This window comes from Necator americanus, chromosome X (genome assembly GCF_031761385.1).
Source record: "Necator americanus strain Aroian chromosome X, whole genome shotgun sequence".
Lineage (NCBI taxonomy): Eukaryota > Metazoa > Nematoda > Chromadorea > Rhabditida > Ancylostomatidae > Necator > Necator americanus.
Window position 1 is genome coordinate 12,193,497 of NC_087376.1, and position 18,787 is coordinate 12,212,283.

Sequence of the window (18,787 nt, forward strand, 5' to 3'; positions counted from 1 at the left end):
CTCTTATCATGCACGTTTAGAATCGAACGAAAAGGAAAGTACCTAGTATTAGATGTTGTTTGAGACTCTACATAAAGTATGCTTGTAAGCTAATATGAGAGAAGGAAAGAATGAAAGAGTTTTGCAAGTGATACGCGATTTAGAAATGCGAGTGAAAATTAAATTACCCTGTTTTGACTTGTTAGGTGGAAACCACTCATCCATAGCTGGGAATGCAAGAGATGTTTCAGAAGATGTCCCACTGATCGGGGTAATGCTATTTTTTTTAAATTCGTTTTCTAGGAATTCATTTTTGCTTATCTAGCTGGATAAAACTGGCAGCCAACGACTAACGAGGCGCTAATAATGCCTCGCAGACATACACTGTACCTAAAGGTATATCTCGAAGATACAAAGGTTTCTGTTCGCCACTAATACACCTAAGCTGTCATATTGGTTTCATGCAGAGAATAGATAGAAATGAAGCGATAAAACGCTGTTGAAAGAAGTTTGAAGAACCATACAAAGTTTTATTGTATAAAACGTACAAGCAAGTATTGAAATATTCGACATGCGCTCTATATAAACATTATATCTATGTAAAATTTTGAAAAAGTAAAATGTAGAAAGGAGTTTAATGAATGTATACAAAGTATTAAACACATAAAGTTCCTGTACGAATAGCTGCTGCTGTTGCAAGTTGAACACGAATTCGTTGAATGACATCGTGACAAACACATACTTATGCACTGCTAGTTTATGTAGAAAACTTAGGGCATGAAATGAAAAGTTAAATTATGAGACGAGTGGAAATGTATGCATGTTATTCTTTTCCCTGGAGCATCTTTTTGAGATAATTTTTACTTATGTAAAGTTACATTGGATAGAAGGATCTACTTCTCTTTTATTCCCAATAACATGCGCTTAGCTTACTATATCTGTACATCAGAATTTGCTGCGTCAATTCGTGTTTCACTCCCCTCCCTTCAAAATTCGCAGTATCCACCACTTCGTCGAGGCGCGAACGTCGCGCGACGCGTTGATTAGAGAGCAATAGGGGGACGGGGTGTAGATGATCTCAGGCGGTCGTGGAGGATGTCTAGCTGGTGGAGTGACAACCGTAATTACGCGGAGGTGCGCGCTGCTGAAGGGGGGACTGGAGCGGTCAGTCGGTTTTCACGGGTACCTCTTGTCCCGCACCCGTTAAAATCGGTTTCCTGTCACCCAAGACCAAGAATCCTTTTGAAGGTACCCATCTATCCCCAGGAAAGAAAATGCGTAATGTTATTCCAGAAGTTCGTCACAAAGGCCGAAAGATAAAAATCATTGATGAAGAATATGCTAGTGGCCACCATTACAGCTGTTTTAGCTTTCTACTTAGCTTTGATCATATGTACGCAAGAAGCAGACAAAACCAAAGACAAGGTACGACTTCTATTTTAAAAAAATGATAATAATGCAATAGCAATTCCTAAGTCACAATTACTGAATTGTGTCCGCGTTAGCTACGAAACTGCCAAAGAGAAAATAGTGAGATGTACTAAAACAGAAAGAATGCCGTATTGCAACAAATGGGTCTTATCATAGGTGCAGCCCTCACACCCACTTGATTTAGTCGAGGACGATTGAACTGGATGAGGGCAGCGTCTCTGCCGCGACGCATGCTCTTTTTCCACTTGACAAGCGCTTCTTCTTTCTATAGAGTAGCGCCTATTGAAAGAGTATCGGCTTCGCTCAGACGAAGCCCCACTCAAAACAGGAATGTAACTATAGTTCTAAAGTTCTCAAGTAAGTAGATGTGGAATGACATGACACTCATTCGTTACTCGTTCGGTTACTTCTTCATGAAAAACTAAACAGTGTCGAACATGCAATTTGCGTATAAAAGTTATAAGCAGAGTTCAACCAACGAATGTGCAAAAAAAGACAGACGATAGAAAAAAATAGATAAAAAAAGACAAAAAGAAGAAAAAAGAAAGACAATGTACCTTAAATAAGATACCACGTTCAGCACATCTACGAGGATCACCATTGCTGTAGCAGTTGTTGAAATCAAGGCTGAAAAGCATACATTTCAGGGTGTCATAAGCGGCGGTGCGAAAATAGTTGGTGGGAAGGAGGGGGCACCTAACACTGCTCTAATCAGACTGAGCACAAGAATCTTCAAAGAGCACGGAAACCACTGGAAGTGAATATCGGAGTCAGCCGAGGCCCTAGAATCTAAGCATTATTCTTCGAGGATCCAGGACAAGGAGCCTAAAGTTACTAACAGAAAAAAGGGAAGATAGAGCAGGAAATTCTAGTTCTTTAAATTTATCAAACTCTCCCAACAGACTTGCTAGAAAGGTAGTAGCTAATTCATCTTATGTAATACTTCTAACTATTAAGTAAAAACCGAAAAATGCCCGCAATCTGCATTTGACAGTTAAGAACTATTTTAACGCTCTGAAGACGGTTTTTTTGCGCTTCAAGTGCAGTTCCAGTACAGATCGATTCCAGCAGTGCTGAGTGCTCCCACCCCCTAAAAAACAGCGGCACCAAATTCAGTAAGGAATGTAAGTACAGTAACTTTTGTTCAGTTGTATCTCATTACTACGCGTAGTAGATATGGTCGGGTCAAAAGGACATAATGCCCGGTGCAGTTGCATAAGCGGCTGCGCTTAAATAGGTGCTATAGAGCTAGCGGTTGGGATCGAAATAGGACCATCACGAACTGCAGCGATGAGTATTTAGTATTGAATTTAGCGATTTTGCTCGTGGACACTAGGCGACCTTGCCGTTGTCGGAATCGCCAATGTCCCATTGCGTGGTAAGTCACACTGTTGTGAGTACGGGATTACACAACGCTGGTTCACACGCTCTTTTCTGCATTAAAGGCAGCATACCACGAATCTGACGTGGTGAAGAAATCCGCGGAAGAAGCTAGACATAAGGTTATAGATTGCGGGATCAAAGGTGGTCTCTCAGCTCTCCTTAATCGTCGTGAAAAACGGCGTCTGAACTGCTTTAATTCCTACAGGAATTACAATTCCTAAACGTTAGAACGCTCTTCTATGTTTACATTCTGCTCCACTCAGCTACCTATCCATTGGATTCAGTTGAATAGGCAGTCGAGGGGAAGTCACTGGCTTTTGATCGCTGCGCAGCTAGATGCGGCGCGTGCACAAGGGTGACGCTTTGCAACTGAAATCGTCGTAAAAACGGTATCTTTCACACCGTTTTTCTACAACGATTAGGGAGAGATGAGCAGAGCCACCCCTGATCCTGCAATCTACAACCCCATCTCTGGCTTTCCAGCTGTTTCCCTCATCACGTCAAATTCGTGGTATGCTGCCTTTAATCGAGGGAGCTGAAAGTAACTACGCTCAATCTAGTGGACTACAACAGTATCCTCTTTCTATTCGTGGAGAGATTTCAACATCACCAATTTCCTGCTGTCTTTAAAGGCGCCATAAGGGCAAAACAAACTACAAAACTAATGGAAAAGAAATTTGGTATGACGTTATAATACCATCTATGCAATATTACACGACAAATAAATGAAGAACTGTCAAAAATAAGGAAAGGAACTTTGAGTAGCTTGGTGTGTTTTGTAGAGATGGGCCAACGACCGCCTTCACGAAGAACGCAATGCGGCATTACAGCATCTTCCGCAGATTGTGTAGATGATGTGCTACTAGCAGTTAATAAATAGATGCGATATATAATAAATCAGCACAAGGTTTGCGGTTTTCAAAAAGTGTTATTAATATAAGAAAGCAAAATGAGAGAAATCACGAGTTTACAAAATACTCGAACGTTAAGCTAAAAAAAGATTTCCTATAGATCATCTGAGGAGCCTTCACGTTCTTTACAGATTACCCTAAAAGTTTGTAAACTACCTCACAAAGTACGGAAGTTTTGCTGGGATATGTAAAAATCGGATCAGGGTATGTTTAGAAAAATTAGCTGTCACGCTTCCAATGTCATATAACAAGCATAAGTCAATACCAATAATGTCCATGATTGCCTGGAGGCACCTTCTACGACCTGTCGACATTCACAATCGAATATCACTGCAGTTTTCGTCGTATTCCAAAAGGGTGCGTAAGTACCCACAGCCTCCGGGACAATCTATCCTTAAAGGCATCACCAATCTGAGGTGGTACGGATTTCAGGTGGAGTATTCGTATACAGAATCGTAGATTAAGGAGAGGGGGGTGATTCCGTCCATTTCTTCCTAATTGCCGTAAAAAACGGCCCGGAAGATACGGCCTCAGACGTTCCGGCGCGCTATTTTCTACAATAAGTCCGACTGGAGCGCGCCAGCCCTGTGCACACGCCGCATCTTCCGGGCCGTTTTTTACGCCAATTAGCAAGAAATAGACGGAATCACCAACCTCTCCATAATCTACGATTCCGTATACGAATACTCTACCTGAAATCCGTACCATCCCAGATTCGTGGTATGCTGTCTTTAAGGAAAACTACTGACAATCGTGATCTTTAATTGCGCTGCGCTTTCCTGATGGCCCGCTCATCACATCGTGCCTCTTACACCCTCATCGTCTAATACGGTGCGAAGCATGCTTCGCAGGAGCACCCTATCTCTGGCATTGCTTCTGTACGAAGTATCGATCGCTTACGTATAGAGATACATCGAGCGATTGCACACGAAATTCCAGAAATAGAAAATTATAATTTTATTTGTGTAAAACAAACAAATCGAAACTTATACATACAAACTATTGAAGTATCTTACGCGCATTGAATTCTCTATATAAATAAATATATATCTGCATCTTCTATATAGTTTCTTCAATCACAAATATACGTTTCGCAAGGACTAAGACGATCGCTTCCCATCCCAAAAACCCGAAATGGCAGGTTCTTCATCTCAGATTGATCGCCGGAATTAAGGTTGGAAGGACGGAGAATTTTCTGCCTTATAGCTGATAAATAAAAAAGAAGCCCAATCATTACCTAAGGCAAAACTCCATGCCTTCTTCTTCTTCCCTCCTTGTCACTGCTCACTACAGCACTGTTGAACATATGACGCTGTCACCTCGTGCAAATGAAGTCCCGTAAGTTTAATCGCTTAGTTTAATTTTTAGTCGCCTGGCTTCGTTCAGGTCGTTTTGGCCCTACTATATCCACCACGTCCAGAAAGGGCGAAAACTGACTTTTAGGCTATCTTACGGGTAGAATTTCGAATTACCACCACTTTACGGCTGTTACGTCTCTTCATCTCTAAACAAGTTCCTCATCATGACATACTCTTTTGTCATTTCATTTCCTTACAAGTTGGTTTCGTCATCCTTTCACTCTGGTAACACTGTTTTTCAAACACATACTGAGAAAACAAGGGTGCTTAAAAATATTTACATATCAAGTAAAAGTGTCTTCAACAGCAGCGAAAGAGCAAGAAAAATTATGACGTTGACCATGATCGTAACAGTTTTTCAAACACATTCATAATAAGAGATGCTAGTAGGAACGTGCTTAAAAAATACTTGGATATCAGGTCAACAAAAAGTCTTCCTCTAGATTACCTTACTGTAAAGTACGAAAGTTCTCTAGCATATGTTAAAGATTTTATCTATGTATGTTAAAGAAATAACATTAGCTGCTACTTTTCCAACGTCGATATGGCAGAAGTAGGTCATATCAATAATGTCGATGATTGTCTGAAAGCACCGCAAATTTTGTCGCATTTCACAAATCTTAAACGTTCGGTTTGCAGCGAAAGCGCAAAAAAATCAAACTGATCACTGCTGAAACACATCGTCTACTTACTACGCGTATCCGTGATCAGCATCGTCAATTATATCTAGAATCAATTTCCCTCTAACACTGTACGGTACAATGGAAGAAATACAACCTTTGCGTGCGGCAAAGTTCCACGCCTCTCTCGCTTTGTCTCGCTCCTCATCGTCTCTCATTAATGCAGTTTTGAACACGTTGCTCGCTTTTATCACACTCCAACTTCGAATGTTCTCTGTGTGTGTTCGGCGATAGCCGCCGAACCTCTACCGTAGTTCATTATCCTTGTAATGCATTGTTACAAATATATTGCCGTGTCGATTAAGATGTACGATTGTGTAAGAGGCAGCGCATCAACTGTCATCAGTGTATTCTTGTTGGCGCACCACATAAGATGCAGCATCCCAGCTGACCGCAGTAGTGTTTGTATTCGTGCTAGTGTCTGCCACTATTCCACTGTTATTCGGACCAAAGGTCCTACCACTGATAAAGTGTTCAACTGAACCACCTATAAAAGGCACTACACACGATGTACGGTGCAAACCTGTGGACGTAAGCGACACTTTGACGGGCCAGTTTAATTGCCCAACCTTGAGGTCCTCTTGATCTTTGAGTGTTCGTGTGGGTTCGCGACGGACGGACGTACGCATGCACAATTTTGAGCTTTATGTAAAAGTAAGTGAATCTTCCTGATCACAGGACCTTACAGCAGTTTTTTTTTTCAAAGAGCAAAGTCAGAAATCTAATTTGACTGCCGAAGAAGCTGCAGAAGAAAAACAAACACAACTATCAGTTTCTGCTACGGGATATGTGCGAAAGAAAAGAAAAGCTGCAGTAGAAGGAAGCAGACATACAGTCTTCGTGGTTGTTTTAAGGTTCGCTGCTTAACCTAATCGTGAAGAAAAATAGTGATCCACAGCAAATACGACAATTTATTTCCCTTTGTTTTTACGTTGAATGCGTTTTGAGTTTTGGAACTCTATGACAGAACTCTGTGTTCCGCTCTCACTCTATTCCATTCTCTGGTAAAACACACCTTTTAGGATAACAAATCCTTCTTGTCCTTTTTTCTTCTTGTAGAAGAAATTGAATCGACAAAGCAAGGCCACATGTGCCATCCATACGGATTAAAACACTAAGAACTTTCGCGCCAGAAATAGGTATCAGGATTTCATTTTCACTACACGAGCAAAATGGATGGATCCAAATAAATGTCATTCTTTCCACTTATTTTTCCAAGGGAGATTCGGCGTAAAATGTTGAACCACGTAGCAACGGCGAGCTGCAAGATACACTCTTTCTCGGCTTGACATACATTCTTTCTTCCTTCTGCCCTGCCTAAATTAGGGACAGACCACGTTTACCTGCTTGGACACATTCGACCCGACAATAACCTTCGTAATTCCGAAGGGTGAAAGTGCATAGAGAGATAACAGAAATAAGGTCACAGTTATTGGCAATAAGATCAATTCATTAAAAATAGATGTGTTAACAGTTCTCAACACCTACCTGCTTAGTGAAAAAAACCTAGTTGTTTCTATGATGGTGAACGTGGGCATCACATCCTGTGCCCTCATCCAATCCATATTAAAAGGAGGAGGTGTATGAATCGTCGGCGCAATTTTTTCAACACACCTAAAGTAGAAAAGTGTGCTATTTCCTTAACGTTAGCACACAACGAAACTCTCAACACTTCTGGAACAATCACATAAACTATTGAATCGTCAGTTTACGGCCGCACTTGTTGAGATATCGGGCGTAGCGAGACCGTTCGATTTGATAACAATGCAGCAATAGGAAACCTTATGGGGCTGTGTATACGAGTCTGACTGCTACCTGCACGTGGTGGCCAGGCTTTAACTAAACGCAATCAGGCGTTCGAGCTATATAAACTGCACTTGTTATATGCTTAAAGATTCCCATACATTCCAAAAAGGTGCTGTCGTCCAGCACATCGCCAAAGCACATAACCTGAAAGGTCAACTGTCTGAAGGGAGCATGGAATCTTTGGCAACAACCATGCGTTTCGTCACGCTGACCTGCCAAACACTAGCGAGTGAACTCCGACAAGCCGCCCTATCAAGGCTTCTGCGATATCTCTGTGTGCCTTTTGTTGCATTGCAGGAAACACGCATGAGAGATCGGCCCTCCATCAGCATCGAAAATTACACCATATACTGCGGCGATGCCGATGAGAACAAAGTAGGTGGCTGCGCGATAGCTATGAGGAAAGATTACAACAACCTGTGGAGGAATTCGGCTCAACGTCGTCTAGATGCGCCTTTCTACGACTGCGGCATCGCAAAGGACGTAAACTCTAAATCGTAAGTGCTCACACACCTACGGAAACCGCTAAGGACAACAGTAAGGACGCCTTCTATGATCAACTCAATGCGTTGATGTCTAAAATACCAAGCCAGCAGGTGGTCATTGTCGGAATCGACGCAAATGCGAAGATGGGACTCGAACAGCAGTCCGATGTGCTAGGAAAATGGTATTATCCAGCGGAGCGCATGTCGGACAACGGTGCCCGTCTGGTCGACTTGTGCGAGCAGACGGGCCTCATCATCGCCTCCACCTTTAAGAGGAATCATCGACGCCATCAGCTCACGTGGCAGGGGTCAACCCTTTTAACGCCTGAAGAGCAGCGCAAGTGGAAGATGAGGACTCTTAAGTTCAGCTCGACTACGTTCTGGCAAGGAACATTCCTCAGTCAGATATCCGAAAATCTAGAGCTGTTTGGGACGTCGCGTTCGACTCTGACCACCGCCCAGTTCTTCTCAGCTTTAAGATACGATTCCACAAGAGAAACCGAAGAGTTCCTCTTCAACCGAAAATCGAAATGGCAAATCTGAAAGACGATGAATGCAGAACAAAATTCCGCCAGCGTGTGTCTATTCATATTGGAGTACGGACCAGGAAGAAGCTTAGCGATGCGGATTCCTTCACAAAATGCATCCAGGACGCTGCAAGGGAAACGCTCCCGGCTCTATTGTCGCGGAAGCAGTTTCCCTATGCATCTGCGGAAACAAAATCCACGTACAATTCTGTACGTGTCGCGCGCAGCGCTGGTGACTTCAACCAGGAAAAGCGTCTTAGAAGGAAGCTGCGTCGTCAACTGCAACAAGACCGCGATAACGAGTGGACGTCAAGAGCGATAGAGTTTGAGAAGGCGTGGGAGGACAGGAACCCGCGGAAAGCCTATGCTCAACTAAAACAGTATAGCGGCAAAATGAAAGGTTGTTCCCCTGCCCTTAACACTGCCGATGGAGTGGCTGTCGGTGAGGCAACCCTTCCAATTTGGAGGGATCACTTCAAGAACTTGCTGAACCGGCAAGCACCGTCAGCTTCTGAACTCGAACACGTTCATAAGCCGACATATGCGGGTAAAGAGGAACCACCGACCGAGTCGGAGGTTCTGTTCTGTATCCGAATGGTGTAAAATGGAAAATCTGGTGGACACGACGGAATTAGCGCAGAAATATGCTCAAATATCTTCTTCCGTGTGGGATTCGTGAAATGACAAAGATTATCCGTTCAATATGGATAAACGAAATATACCTGACTCGTGGAGACACACTATCTTAATTCCCCTCCACAAGAACTTATCCGTCACGCACTCTAGGAATTATCGAGGAATTTCTTTGCTGCGTGTTATGTACAAGGTATTGGAGCGGATTATCCTGGACTGACTCATTAAAGGCATCACCCCACGAATCTGAGGTGGTGCAGATTTCAAGTGGAGTATTCTTATAAGGGATAGTAGATTATGGCGAGTAGGGTGATTCCGTCAATTTCTTCCTAATTGCCGTAAAAAACGGCCAGGAAGATGCGGCACCGCACAAGACTGGCGCGCTCCAATCGAACCTCTTGTACAAAATGGTGCGCCAAAACGAACGAAGCCGTATCTTCCGGGCCGTTTTTTACGGCAATTAGAAAGAAATGGACGGAATCACCCTCCTCTCAGTAGTCTCCCATCCTGTATACGAATACTCCACCTGAAATCTGCACCACCTCAGATTCGTGGGCTGATGCCTTTAAACATCGCGAAGAAACAACGCGCGACGAGCAAGCTGGTCTTCGTCCTGGCCGATCTACGATTGACCAGGTGTTCATCGTCAGGAGAGTGATCGAAATCTGGCAGCGGTATTCGAAGCCAATGCAATTAGCGTTTCTGGGCTTTGAAGCCGCTTTCGACGCTCCTCATCGAGGCCGTCTTCTCAACGCGCTCCTCACCGATGGAGTACCAGGGAAGTTCGTTCGCTCGCTTGATGATATGAATCAACGAACAACTGCTGCAGTTCGAACACCAGCCGGATGTACAAGACCGTTCGAGGTAGTAACGGGAGTAAGACAAGGGGAGGTGGCAGGGCCCTTCCTGTTCAATTTTGCCATCGGCGACATTATGCGAAGAACCGAATTCTGTTCCTCTACCTTCGATGTTCTTTTCATATATTAACGTGATCATGCGGTACGCAATCGCTAGCGAGGAGCAAAGTAAGCAGCGGAATTACATGCTGGGAAGTAAAGACAGAATAAAAAAGAAGGAGAGCAACGTTAAGAAGAAAGAGTGAAAAGCAGAAACAGAAACAAGAATGAATGTAAGAACAGTGAGACACACGAAAATGAAACAAACATGAATGAAGTAAACGAGTGGTACAAGGTGCCATATAAAACATGCTGCATGAATTTAAAAGAAAGTTGGAACCATAAGCCTATTAGAGGAGACAAAACAATAAAGTAGACATAAAACCAAGAAAAGACACAAAATACAACTTTAAAGGGCAGAGAAACAAGACAAAATAATCATAATCAAGACAAGGAAATAAGACAAAGCAATAAGGCAGTGAGATGGTAAAAGTAGAACGGAGAAACAAGACAAGTAGGATAGAGATGATCCAAAATATGAAAGGAAATGAAAGTACAATCTAAATAAGGAAAACAATTCAAGAGCAACTGTAACAACGAGAAGAAAACTGAACAGAGAAAGAGTAAAAGATGTTAACTATGCAGTTACCTGTAGTGACCGTAGTTAGCTGTATGATAAGGATCAGAAAGCCCAAGTTCCAATTCCATTCCTTACTCGGTTTGAAATTCGGAGATCATACTTCCTTTCTTTCTTGGATTAAAGTTTATTGTGATATTCTCCTCGTTTCTTTAGAGGTAAGAGTACGTGAGACATCGCAAGGCAATCATTTTCTACCTTTCTCTAACCTTATTCCTCTGATGCAACAGAGGAAGTAGTTACTGGGTGTATCATTTTGAATTTCGCGGCGCGTTAGCATTGGTCCAAGGGACGGAGCCTCCCGCAGCCGGGTGTAAGTTTAGATACGAGTATAACTGACTTATTTTGTCACCTGTGTGCGTCTTTGTCACGCATGTCTCAGTCACGAAATTCCAAAAAAAAAAAAAAAAATGAGGGAGAAGAATATCATGGTGTCGGTTTGGTGCGCTGGAGCCCCAACGCAGCAAAATTGGGTAAGACGGGTCCTACGACGTCGAACTCGTGCCCTTGAGCCAGAAAACTTCGCAAAAGAAAGTCGCTACTGTTATTTCCTATTGATCGGTGAAGGCGAGCGAAGTGAACATTAGAAAAAGTCTGAAGTCCGGCTTTAGCCGGACGTTCAGACTGGTGTTATATACGGCGGCTAAATTTATATATAGTCGTTTGTTGTCAACAACATATCACTCCTTAAAGGCATCCCCCACGAATCTGAGGTGATTCGTGAAATGACAAAGATTATCCGTTCAATATGGATAAACGAAATATACCTGACTCGTGGAGACACACTATCTTAATTCCCCTCCACAAGAACTTATCCGTCACGGACTCTAGGAATTATCGAGGAATTTCTTTGCTGAGTGTTTTGTACAAGGTATTGATTGGAGCGGATTATCCTGGACTGACTCATTAAAGGCATCACTCCACGAATCTGAGGTGGTGCAGATTTCAAGTGGAGTATTCTTATAAGGGATTATGGAGTAGATTATGGAGAGTAGGGTGATTCCGTCGATTTCTTCTTAATTGTCGTAAAAAACGGCCCAGAAGACGCGGCGCATGCACAAGACTGGCGCGCTCCAATAGAACCTCTTGTACAAAACGCCCGAAGCCATATCTTCCGGGCCGTTTTTACGGCAATTAGAAAGAAATAGACGGAATCACCCTTCTCTCCATAATCTACGACTCCGTATAGGCATAATCCAAATGAAACCCGCACCACCTCAGATTCGTAAAGTGATACCTTTAAGGGAAATGTTACCGGTCACCTAACGCAAAATAAAGAGAAGAAACAGATCCTTCTATCCAACTCAAACTCAATACTAAAGTGTGATATGTTGTTATCATGGCCTACATTGACTTCATTCGAGAAACTTTATATAGTCGGGTCGAAACGATATGAAGCACGGCGCAGTTGCGTAAGCGTCTGCGGTCAAAGCGGCGCGGTGGAGATAGCGGTTGGAATCGAGTTGCGACCATCGCGAACCGCAGCAATGAGCGGTGGTAACAGGAGTACTCACTAACCGCTGCGCTTAGTCGCACTGCTTACTTAACTGCATCGTGCTTTATGTCGTTTTGACTCTACTGTGCCTATGCTTTAAGCATCTAGGATCATCGAGTAAAACTTCACAAAGGAACGCAGGAACGTGACTTTATTGGTTTAATTATTTAATTTTTGCTTTACTCCTATCTACTTTATGCATAAAATCAATATGACCGGTTAGGTGTATGAGTGGCGAGAAGATTCCTCTGTGTCTTCAAGATGCACTTTTAGACACAATTTGTTTAACTGTGTGTACAAAAAGAAAGTCTTAGAAAGCGAAAGAACTGAAGAACTATAGAACAGCACCGGTCAGCGGATTTTTCCTCAAAGTCATCTCTTGTAATCCAACGTATGAATGGAAATTTTCATTTAACAACTAAGAACAGAGGCCTAAAACGATCTAACCGGCATTTAACTTGTTTAAAGCTATTAAGTGACTCTGCTTTAAGCAAAATCTCAACCACCTTCTGCCACCATGCACCTTTGCTTCTTGTTTCGTTCATAGACACGCAGACAACCGTCTTAGATGCTTTTCTGGCTATAGAGACGCAAAAAACTACACAGTAATAAGGAAATGTATAAAGAAGAATGATGAGTTGTCGAGAGTACTAAGTAAATTAAAAATGATGTACATGAAAATACATGTTTTCTGTGCTGGTCTCTTGAGAGAAAAAAACAAAAGCATTTATTTTGAATATTACCCTTGGGATGACGTCTAGAAACATTATCAGATGAACTCTTTTTCTTCCATAAGGGTCACAGGAACAGAAGGCCCTTCTGTTATGCACCTATTTTCCATTCAGACGATTAGCTTTTTATCACTTTCTTCTCTTCCGATTTATTCACTTGTTTCGCAAGTACCAACATTGCTTATTACTTTCACTTGGAAACAAATAAGGCTATAGAAAAAACTGGAACCTATAGGTTATCGATAACCCTCATCTCCGTTATTTTTAAAAGCTGGAATGTTTCGTTCCCAACGAAAATCTGTATATACGTAATTTGAAGCTATTAGGTGCAACTTTCTCATATTTTACGTGACCATTTCTCTTGCTTCTGGTACGGTTGTAATTTTGAGACCATATCTCAAAAGTTCCCGCAAAATTTTCACCAGAAAATTCCCGTGGATATGTCTGTTCTCCAAAACAATCTAGTAGCTCGTGAATAATATCCTAGCTGCTGATGCAGTATATGATCAACGGTAGCATAGGCGGAGCCACCTATTCAAAAAGCAATGACGGAGGATCTCCAAAAGATACACTCCATCGTTAGTTGTCCAGGAAAGACACCATCGTACGAAGGCATAATCGAAATACTTTAAAGAAAAGAAAATCATCAGAGCGTCTCGAATTCTAAGGTATCGAAACGGTTCATCAAATGGTGAATGCGACGTGACTAACGAATGATCCCTACTCGTATTTAAACTTACACCCTGCTGCGGGAGGCTCCGCCCCTTGGACCAATGCTAACGCGGCGCGAAATTCAAAATGACACACCGAGTAACTAGTTCCTCTGTTGCTTCAGAGGAATAAACTCAGAGGAAGGCAGGAAATGAGTCCCTTACGGTTTTTCACGTACTCTTACCTCAAAAAACGATCACAAATATCACAATAAACTTTAACCTAGGAAAGAAAGAAAGTTTTTTTTTCCGGATTTCAAACTGAGTAATTGATGAAGTTGGAACTTGGGCTTTTCGATCTATATCTTGCAGCTGAGAAAAATTACTATAAGTAACTGCATGGCTTATATCTTTTCTTCTTCCTCTGTCCAGTTTTCTTCTCGTTGTTTCATTTGTTCTTGCATTGATCTCCTTATTTATTAATATCAGTTGTTTAATTCGAACTTTCATTCTCTCTCGTCTACTATTTCCTGTTTTACTTGATTTGTTTTCTTTCCATTCTATTTGCTTTTTTGCAGGTGGAGTTATTCCAACATAATTAAGCTCTCTGCCGTTTTTATTCGATTCCCACGGTATTAAGTATTGACAAAGTAACAAGACACCCGCCTTTAACCTTACTACAGTTTTAGCATTACTAACAGGGAAAAAACGACGTTATGCTCTACAAATTTCTGTCATTTTTTTCCATTACGTAATAGCACCACCAGAGCCTCAATAGTTTTGATTTGATTCTAAGGTTTTCTGAACAGCTTTAAGGTTGGGAAGTGGTAAAATTCGGATGCACAAATGCATCCGAATTTTATCACTTCCCAACCTTAAAGCTTAATGAGTAGTCATACTCTCGCACAGACGAAAAACGGAAATTAAAGGCATCACACCACGAATCTGAGGTGGTGCAGATTTCAGGTGGAGTATTCGTATACAGGATGGGAGACTACGGAGAGGGGGGTGATTCCGTCCATTTCTTCCTAATTGCCGTAAAAAACGGCCCGAAAGATACAGCTTCATTCGTTTTGGCGCACCATTTTGTACAAGAGGTTCTATTGGAGCGCGCCAGTCTTGTGCGGCGCCGCATCTTCCGGGCCGTTTTTTACGGCAATTAGGAAGAAATGGACGGAATCACCTCCCTCTTCGTAGTCTCCCATCCCGTATACGAATACTCCACCTGAAATCTGCACCACCTCAGATTCGTGGGGTGATGCCTTTAAATCAAACTTTAGGAATCAATGCTCAGAAGTGTTCATTGTCGGCAAAATTTGCACGTTTACTTCCTATAAACATACTTTCCTAGGCCTAACTTTGAATATGAAGAGAGTTTGATTTTTCCGTCTCCAGAATCGGTTGAATAGTAGCAGAAAACTGATCTACCAGAGAAAAAATCTTGAAAGCGAGTTCAAAGACAACAAAAACAAAGTCGATTGGAAATGTTTACGGGTTTACACTTCAAGTAATGTCTGAGAACGTTACATGGGCTTTGTCATGGACCACTCCGGCTTCCCTTGGTTTTTTTTTCATTATCGGTCCCAATATTGGAGCAACATAATTCAGGATGTGTTGTGCAAAAAGCACTTTCTCCAACTTTAAAAGAGTCTTTGCTTTCATTCAAAAAAAAAAGCCACAATTTTTTCTATGAGAATTGTCTTCCTTTACCTTCAATGTTCTTGTCATATATTAACGTGATTTAAGTGCCGATTATCATGCGGTACGCATTTGCTAGCTAGGAGCAAAGTAAGCAGCGCAATCACGTGCTGGGAAGTAAAGACAATGAAAAAAGAGAGTAACATTGAGAAGAGTGAGAAACAGAAACAGAAACATGAATGGATTTAAGGACAGTGAGACACACGAAAATGAAGAAAAAAAAACAAATGAAATAAACGAGTGGTACAAGGTACCACTCGTCTATTTCATTCATTTTTCAGAGGAGACAAAAAGAATAAAGTAGACATAAAATCAGGATTAGACACAAAAAAAAACAACTTTAAAAGACAGAGAAACAAGACAAAATAATCATAATCAAGACAAGGGAATAAGACAAAACAATAATACAGTGAAACGGTAAAAGTAGAACGTAGAAACAGGACGAGTAAAACAGAGATGATCCAAGAGATGAAAGGAAATGAAAATACAAATTGAATAAGGAAAGCAATGTAAGAGCAAATGAAAAAACGAGAAGAAAAATGAACAGAGGAAGAGTCAAAGACGTTAGCTGTGCAGTTACTTGAAGTAGTTCTTCTCAGGTACGAGATATAGATCGAAAAGTCAAGTTCCAACTTCATCTCTTACTGTGTTTGAAATCCGGAAATCATACTTCCTTTCTTTCTTGGATTAAGGCTTACTGTGATATTCTCCTCGTTTGTTTTGAGGTAAGAGTACGTGAAAAACCGTAAGGCACTCATTTTCTGCCTTCCTCTGAGTTAATTCCTCTGAAGCAACAGAGGAAGTAGTTACTGGGTGTATCATTTTGAATTTCGCGGCGCGTTAGCATTGGTCCAAGGGACGGAGCCTCCCGCAGCCGGGTGTAAGATACGAGTATGATCTGCTAGGGTTATAGACTGCGGCATACATAGGAAGACACTGTGGCTTCCTCATGATATACAAGCTACAAGGTTTATCGATAGTCAAACGTAAATACTAATTCAGGTAAGACGAAAGGAAGTGATGTGAAGGATGCTTTTTGTGCCCGCTGGAGGAGCCCGTTATTCACCTGCGTGAGGGTAAGCGTTTCCACTGCGTGGTTGGTGGCTTGAAACCACCTAGAGGTAGAGAAAATTTCCATCCCCAATAAGGATAGGGTTCAATAAGTTTGCGCTAGATTTGTCGTGAACGACAGAAACACTGGATTGATGCACCGGTCGTCCTCTGCAAGTCACTGGTCGCAAATGCATCCACAAAACCACATGATTCTGTATTGAAGTCGAGGAGCGTTTCAAAGAGATTGACGAACACCTAGAACTTTATCCTTTAACCAGTCTGAATTTCCGGCTAAAGCCGGACCTCAGACTTTTTTGTGGTGTTCTCTTCGCTCGCCTTCACTGATCAATTAATCAAAAATTAATGGTAGTGACAGTTCCTGTAAAATCAGAATTCCGTTTTCTAGAGTGTTTTCTTCTTTCTTTTTTTTTACTATAAACAAAGACAAAAGATTTCATAGCTTTCTTTCTAACCACATCAGTTCTACATTTGGAGAATATTCAAACTTCAGCTTCAAACACTCCGTCGATGCCAATATAATGTAGACACAATTTGAAAGCATTACTCGAAATTTGGGTTTTCCTCCTGCTTCCCTGCAACAGTTACCAAGGAACCAGAACAACTCTTCCGAGGAGAAAGTTGGAGTACAATGCAGTTGGGGAGGGAGGGGCATTAGTGGCGGGCGCCATTATTGTAAGTAAATAACCAAACCAGTCGAGGTCCTAATACCTACGTATTGGTCTTGGAGGATCTATGACATAGAAGCTAAAGTCACTAAGCGAAAAAAGTAGGATAGAGCGTCCAGAAATAAGGCAGCCACTGATGCCCCCGCCCAACTACATTTTCCCCGAAAGTTGTTCAGCATTGCAGCTGGTCTGATGGCAAATCTAAAAAGGAACCAAGAAACACAAAATCAGGAATCAAAACGACATCAAAAACCGCCCTCAAAAATCGAAGGAATATTCTGATGGCCCGGAGTCCCAGAGCGTGGTATAGGGCTCCAGTCCAGGGATTTCCGTAACGCGCATTTGCGTAGGTCGTTCTTAAGGAAGCATCGTTTCACTAGTAGACAATGCTTGTTGTTCGTTCTACTGTGTGGAACTGAATCAAGATGTCTGAGGAAGCTTTTCAGGTGGGATGTTTGTTACGTGACCTAGATTCGACTTTTACATCTTCAGAGGTCTGAAAGTGTTGTACCATTCGCAGTTTGAATCATCAAATATCTCTTTCTGGCTAGTCTACTGATCTCAGCCGAACTTGACCAAAATGCTCGTAGTTTTGCTCGTAGGTGTGAACTCAGTTTCACACATAGTCAAACGTGTAATTTGGACACAACCCTCCCGAAGTTGACGACCACCTCCTCTGTCATTCTCTGTGATATAGTCGCTCATGTAGCATTTAAAAATTAAGCATAACAAGTAAAATTTTAAAAAAAACCAGCCTGAACGTCCGGCTAAAGCCTAAAGGGCTTCAGGCTTATTTTGGTGTTCGCTCCGCTCGTTTTCACCGACCAATAAAAAATAGCAGTAGCGACTTTTTTTTGGGAAATTAGAATTGCTTTTTTATCAAAGCTTTATCCATTTTTTCTACCCGAAAACTTAAGTATAGATGAATGATTTTATGGTTTTTCCTTAAACTCTCAGTTCTATATTTGGACAGCAATCCAGTTTGATTTCACGTCTATGTTTCCCTCAAACCTCCACAGTTTGAAATATTATTCGAAGTATGAGTCGCTGCTCCGTTCTCAGCTATTAGCAATAATGATATGCTATCATGGAATGACGTGAATATCACTATTGTAGTGACAAAAATAACGTTCTACGTCAGATTGCGTAAACTGTTGGTTACTATGTATTGCATTTAAGCAGTCGTTTGCATGTGCGTTACCTCCTTCTGAAAAAAGATGACAGCAGCGTTAGGGAGACGTGCTGGGAAATAGATATGCGAAGGAACCATGAAAGCCCATTCTACTGCGTTGGCGCTCCCGCGCACTCCGACGCAATGGGACCCGTCTCTCCCCCCTCTAGCTTTCTGCCACCGACGCACCATTTCAACCCCGTGGGACCCGCCCCACTCCATTTTACAGCTATCTGGCTCGGCGGCACGAATTCGACGTCGCAGTACACGCCTCACACGCGTTGAGGTTCCAGCGCACCAAACCGACGCCATAGTATTTGTCTCCCTCTCTTTGAGGAATTTCTTGACTAAAAAAAACCGTTTTTTAAATGATAGTTTAATTTTGGGAGGATACATTCACAAAAAAGTTTAATGAGAACAAATAAACAAGTGGTACGTAACTTAACAAAAGGTGCCAAAGAGTGGTCCCCCGGCAGAGTTTTGCATCATTAAGTATTTAACACACACACACACACACACACACACACACACACAAAAAACACACACACACACACACACACACACACACACACACACA

The 18,787-nt window shown here is 42.0% G+C and overlaps 5 protein-coding genes across 7 annotated transcripts in view; 4 read left to right on the forward strand and 1 right to left on the reverse strand.

Moving 5' to 3' along the window:
- RB195_022562 (uncharacterized protein) overlaps positions 1 to 7,689 on the reverse strand; it is a gene marked incomplete at both ends in the record, with an annotated part of 45,554 nt that extends 37,865 nt beyond the window's left edge. The window contains 4 exons of one of the 2 annotated variants that reach the window (XM_064209727.1): positions 1,968 to 2,037; positions 7,231 to 7,356; positions 7,455 to 7,581; positions 7,647 to 7,689. In XM_064209727.1, the coding sequence (XP_064065608.1) occupies positions 1,968 to 2,037; positions 7,231 to 7,356; positions 7,455 to 7,581; positions 7,647 to 7,689 (366 nt within the window). Of the gene's footprint in view, positions 1 to 1,967; positions 2,038 to 7,230; positions 7,357 to 7,454; positions 7,582 to 7,646 lie in introns of those variants that run through there. The other variant, XM_064209726.1, reaches the window with a different exon arrangement.
- On the forward strand, positions 7,627 to 8,049 carry RB195_022563 (uncharacterized protein; the record flags this gene model as incomplete). Of its 2 annotated transcripts, none has more annotated exons than XM_064209728.1 (1): positions 7,627 to 8,049. In XM_064209728.1, the coding sequence occupies one exon, from the start codon at positions 7,627 to 7,629 to the stop codon at positions 8,047 to 8,049; it is 423 nt and encodes a 140-aa protein (XP_064065609.1). The 2 variants fall into 2 exon arrangements, with proteins under 2 accessions (XP_064065609.1, XP_064065610.1); XM_064209729.1 differs by having other exon boundaries at positions 7,720 to 8,049.
- A 71-nt stretch (positions 8,050 to 8,120) lies between these two features.
- RB195_022564 (uncharacterized protein) lies at positions 8,121 to 9,163 on the forward strand (the record flags this gene model as incomplete). The annotated part of the gene is made up of 2 exons (XM_064209730.1): positions 8,121 to 8,395; positions 8,455 to 9,163. 2 exons carry the CDS (start codon positions 8,121 to 8,123, stop codon positions 9,161 to 9,163), a joined length of 984 nt encoding a protein of 327 aa, XP_064065611.1.
- Positions 8,564 to 9,163, forward strand: RB195_022565 (uncharacterized protein; the record flags this gene model as incomplete). The annotated part of the gene is made up of 1 exon (XM_064209731.1): positions 8,564 to 9,163. One exon carries the CDS (start codon positions 8,564 to 8,566, stop codon positions 9,161 to 9,163), a length of 600 nt encoding a protein of 199 aa, XP_064065612.1.
- Positions 9,164 to 9,880: 717 nt separating this feature from the next.
- RB195_022566 (uncharacterized protein) lies at positions 9,881 to 10,180 on the forward strand (the record flags this gene model as incomplete). Its single annotated transcript, XM_064209732.1, has 1 exon — positions 9,881 to 10,180. One exon carries the CDS (start codon positions 9,881 to 9,883, stop codon positions 10,178 to 10,180), a length of 300 nt encoding a protein of 99 aa, XP_064065613.1.
- Positions 10,181 to 18,787: the final 8,607 nt, after the last annotated feature.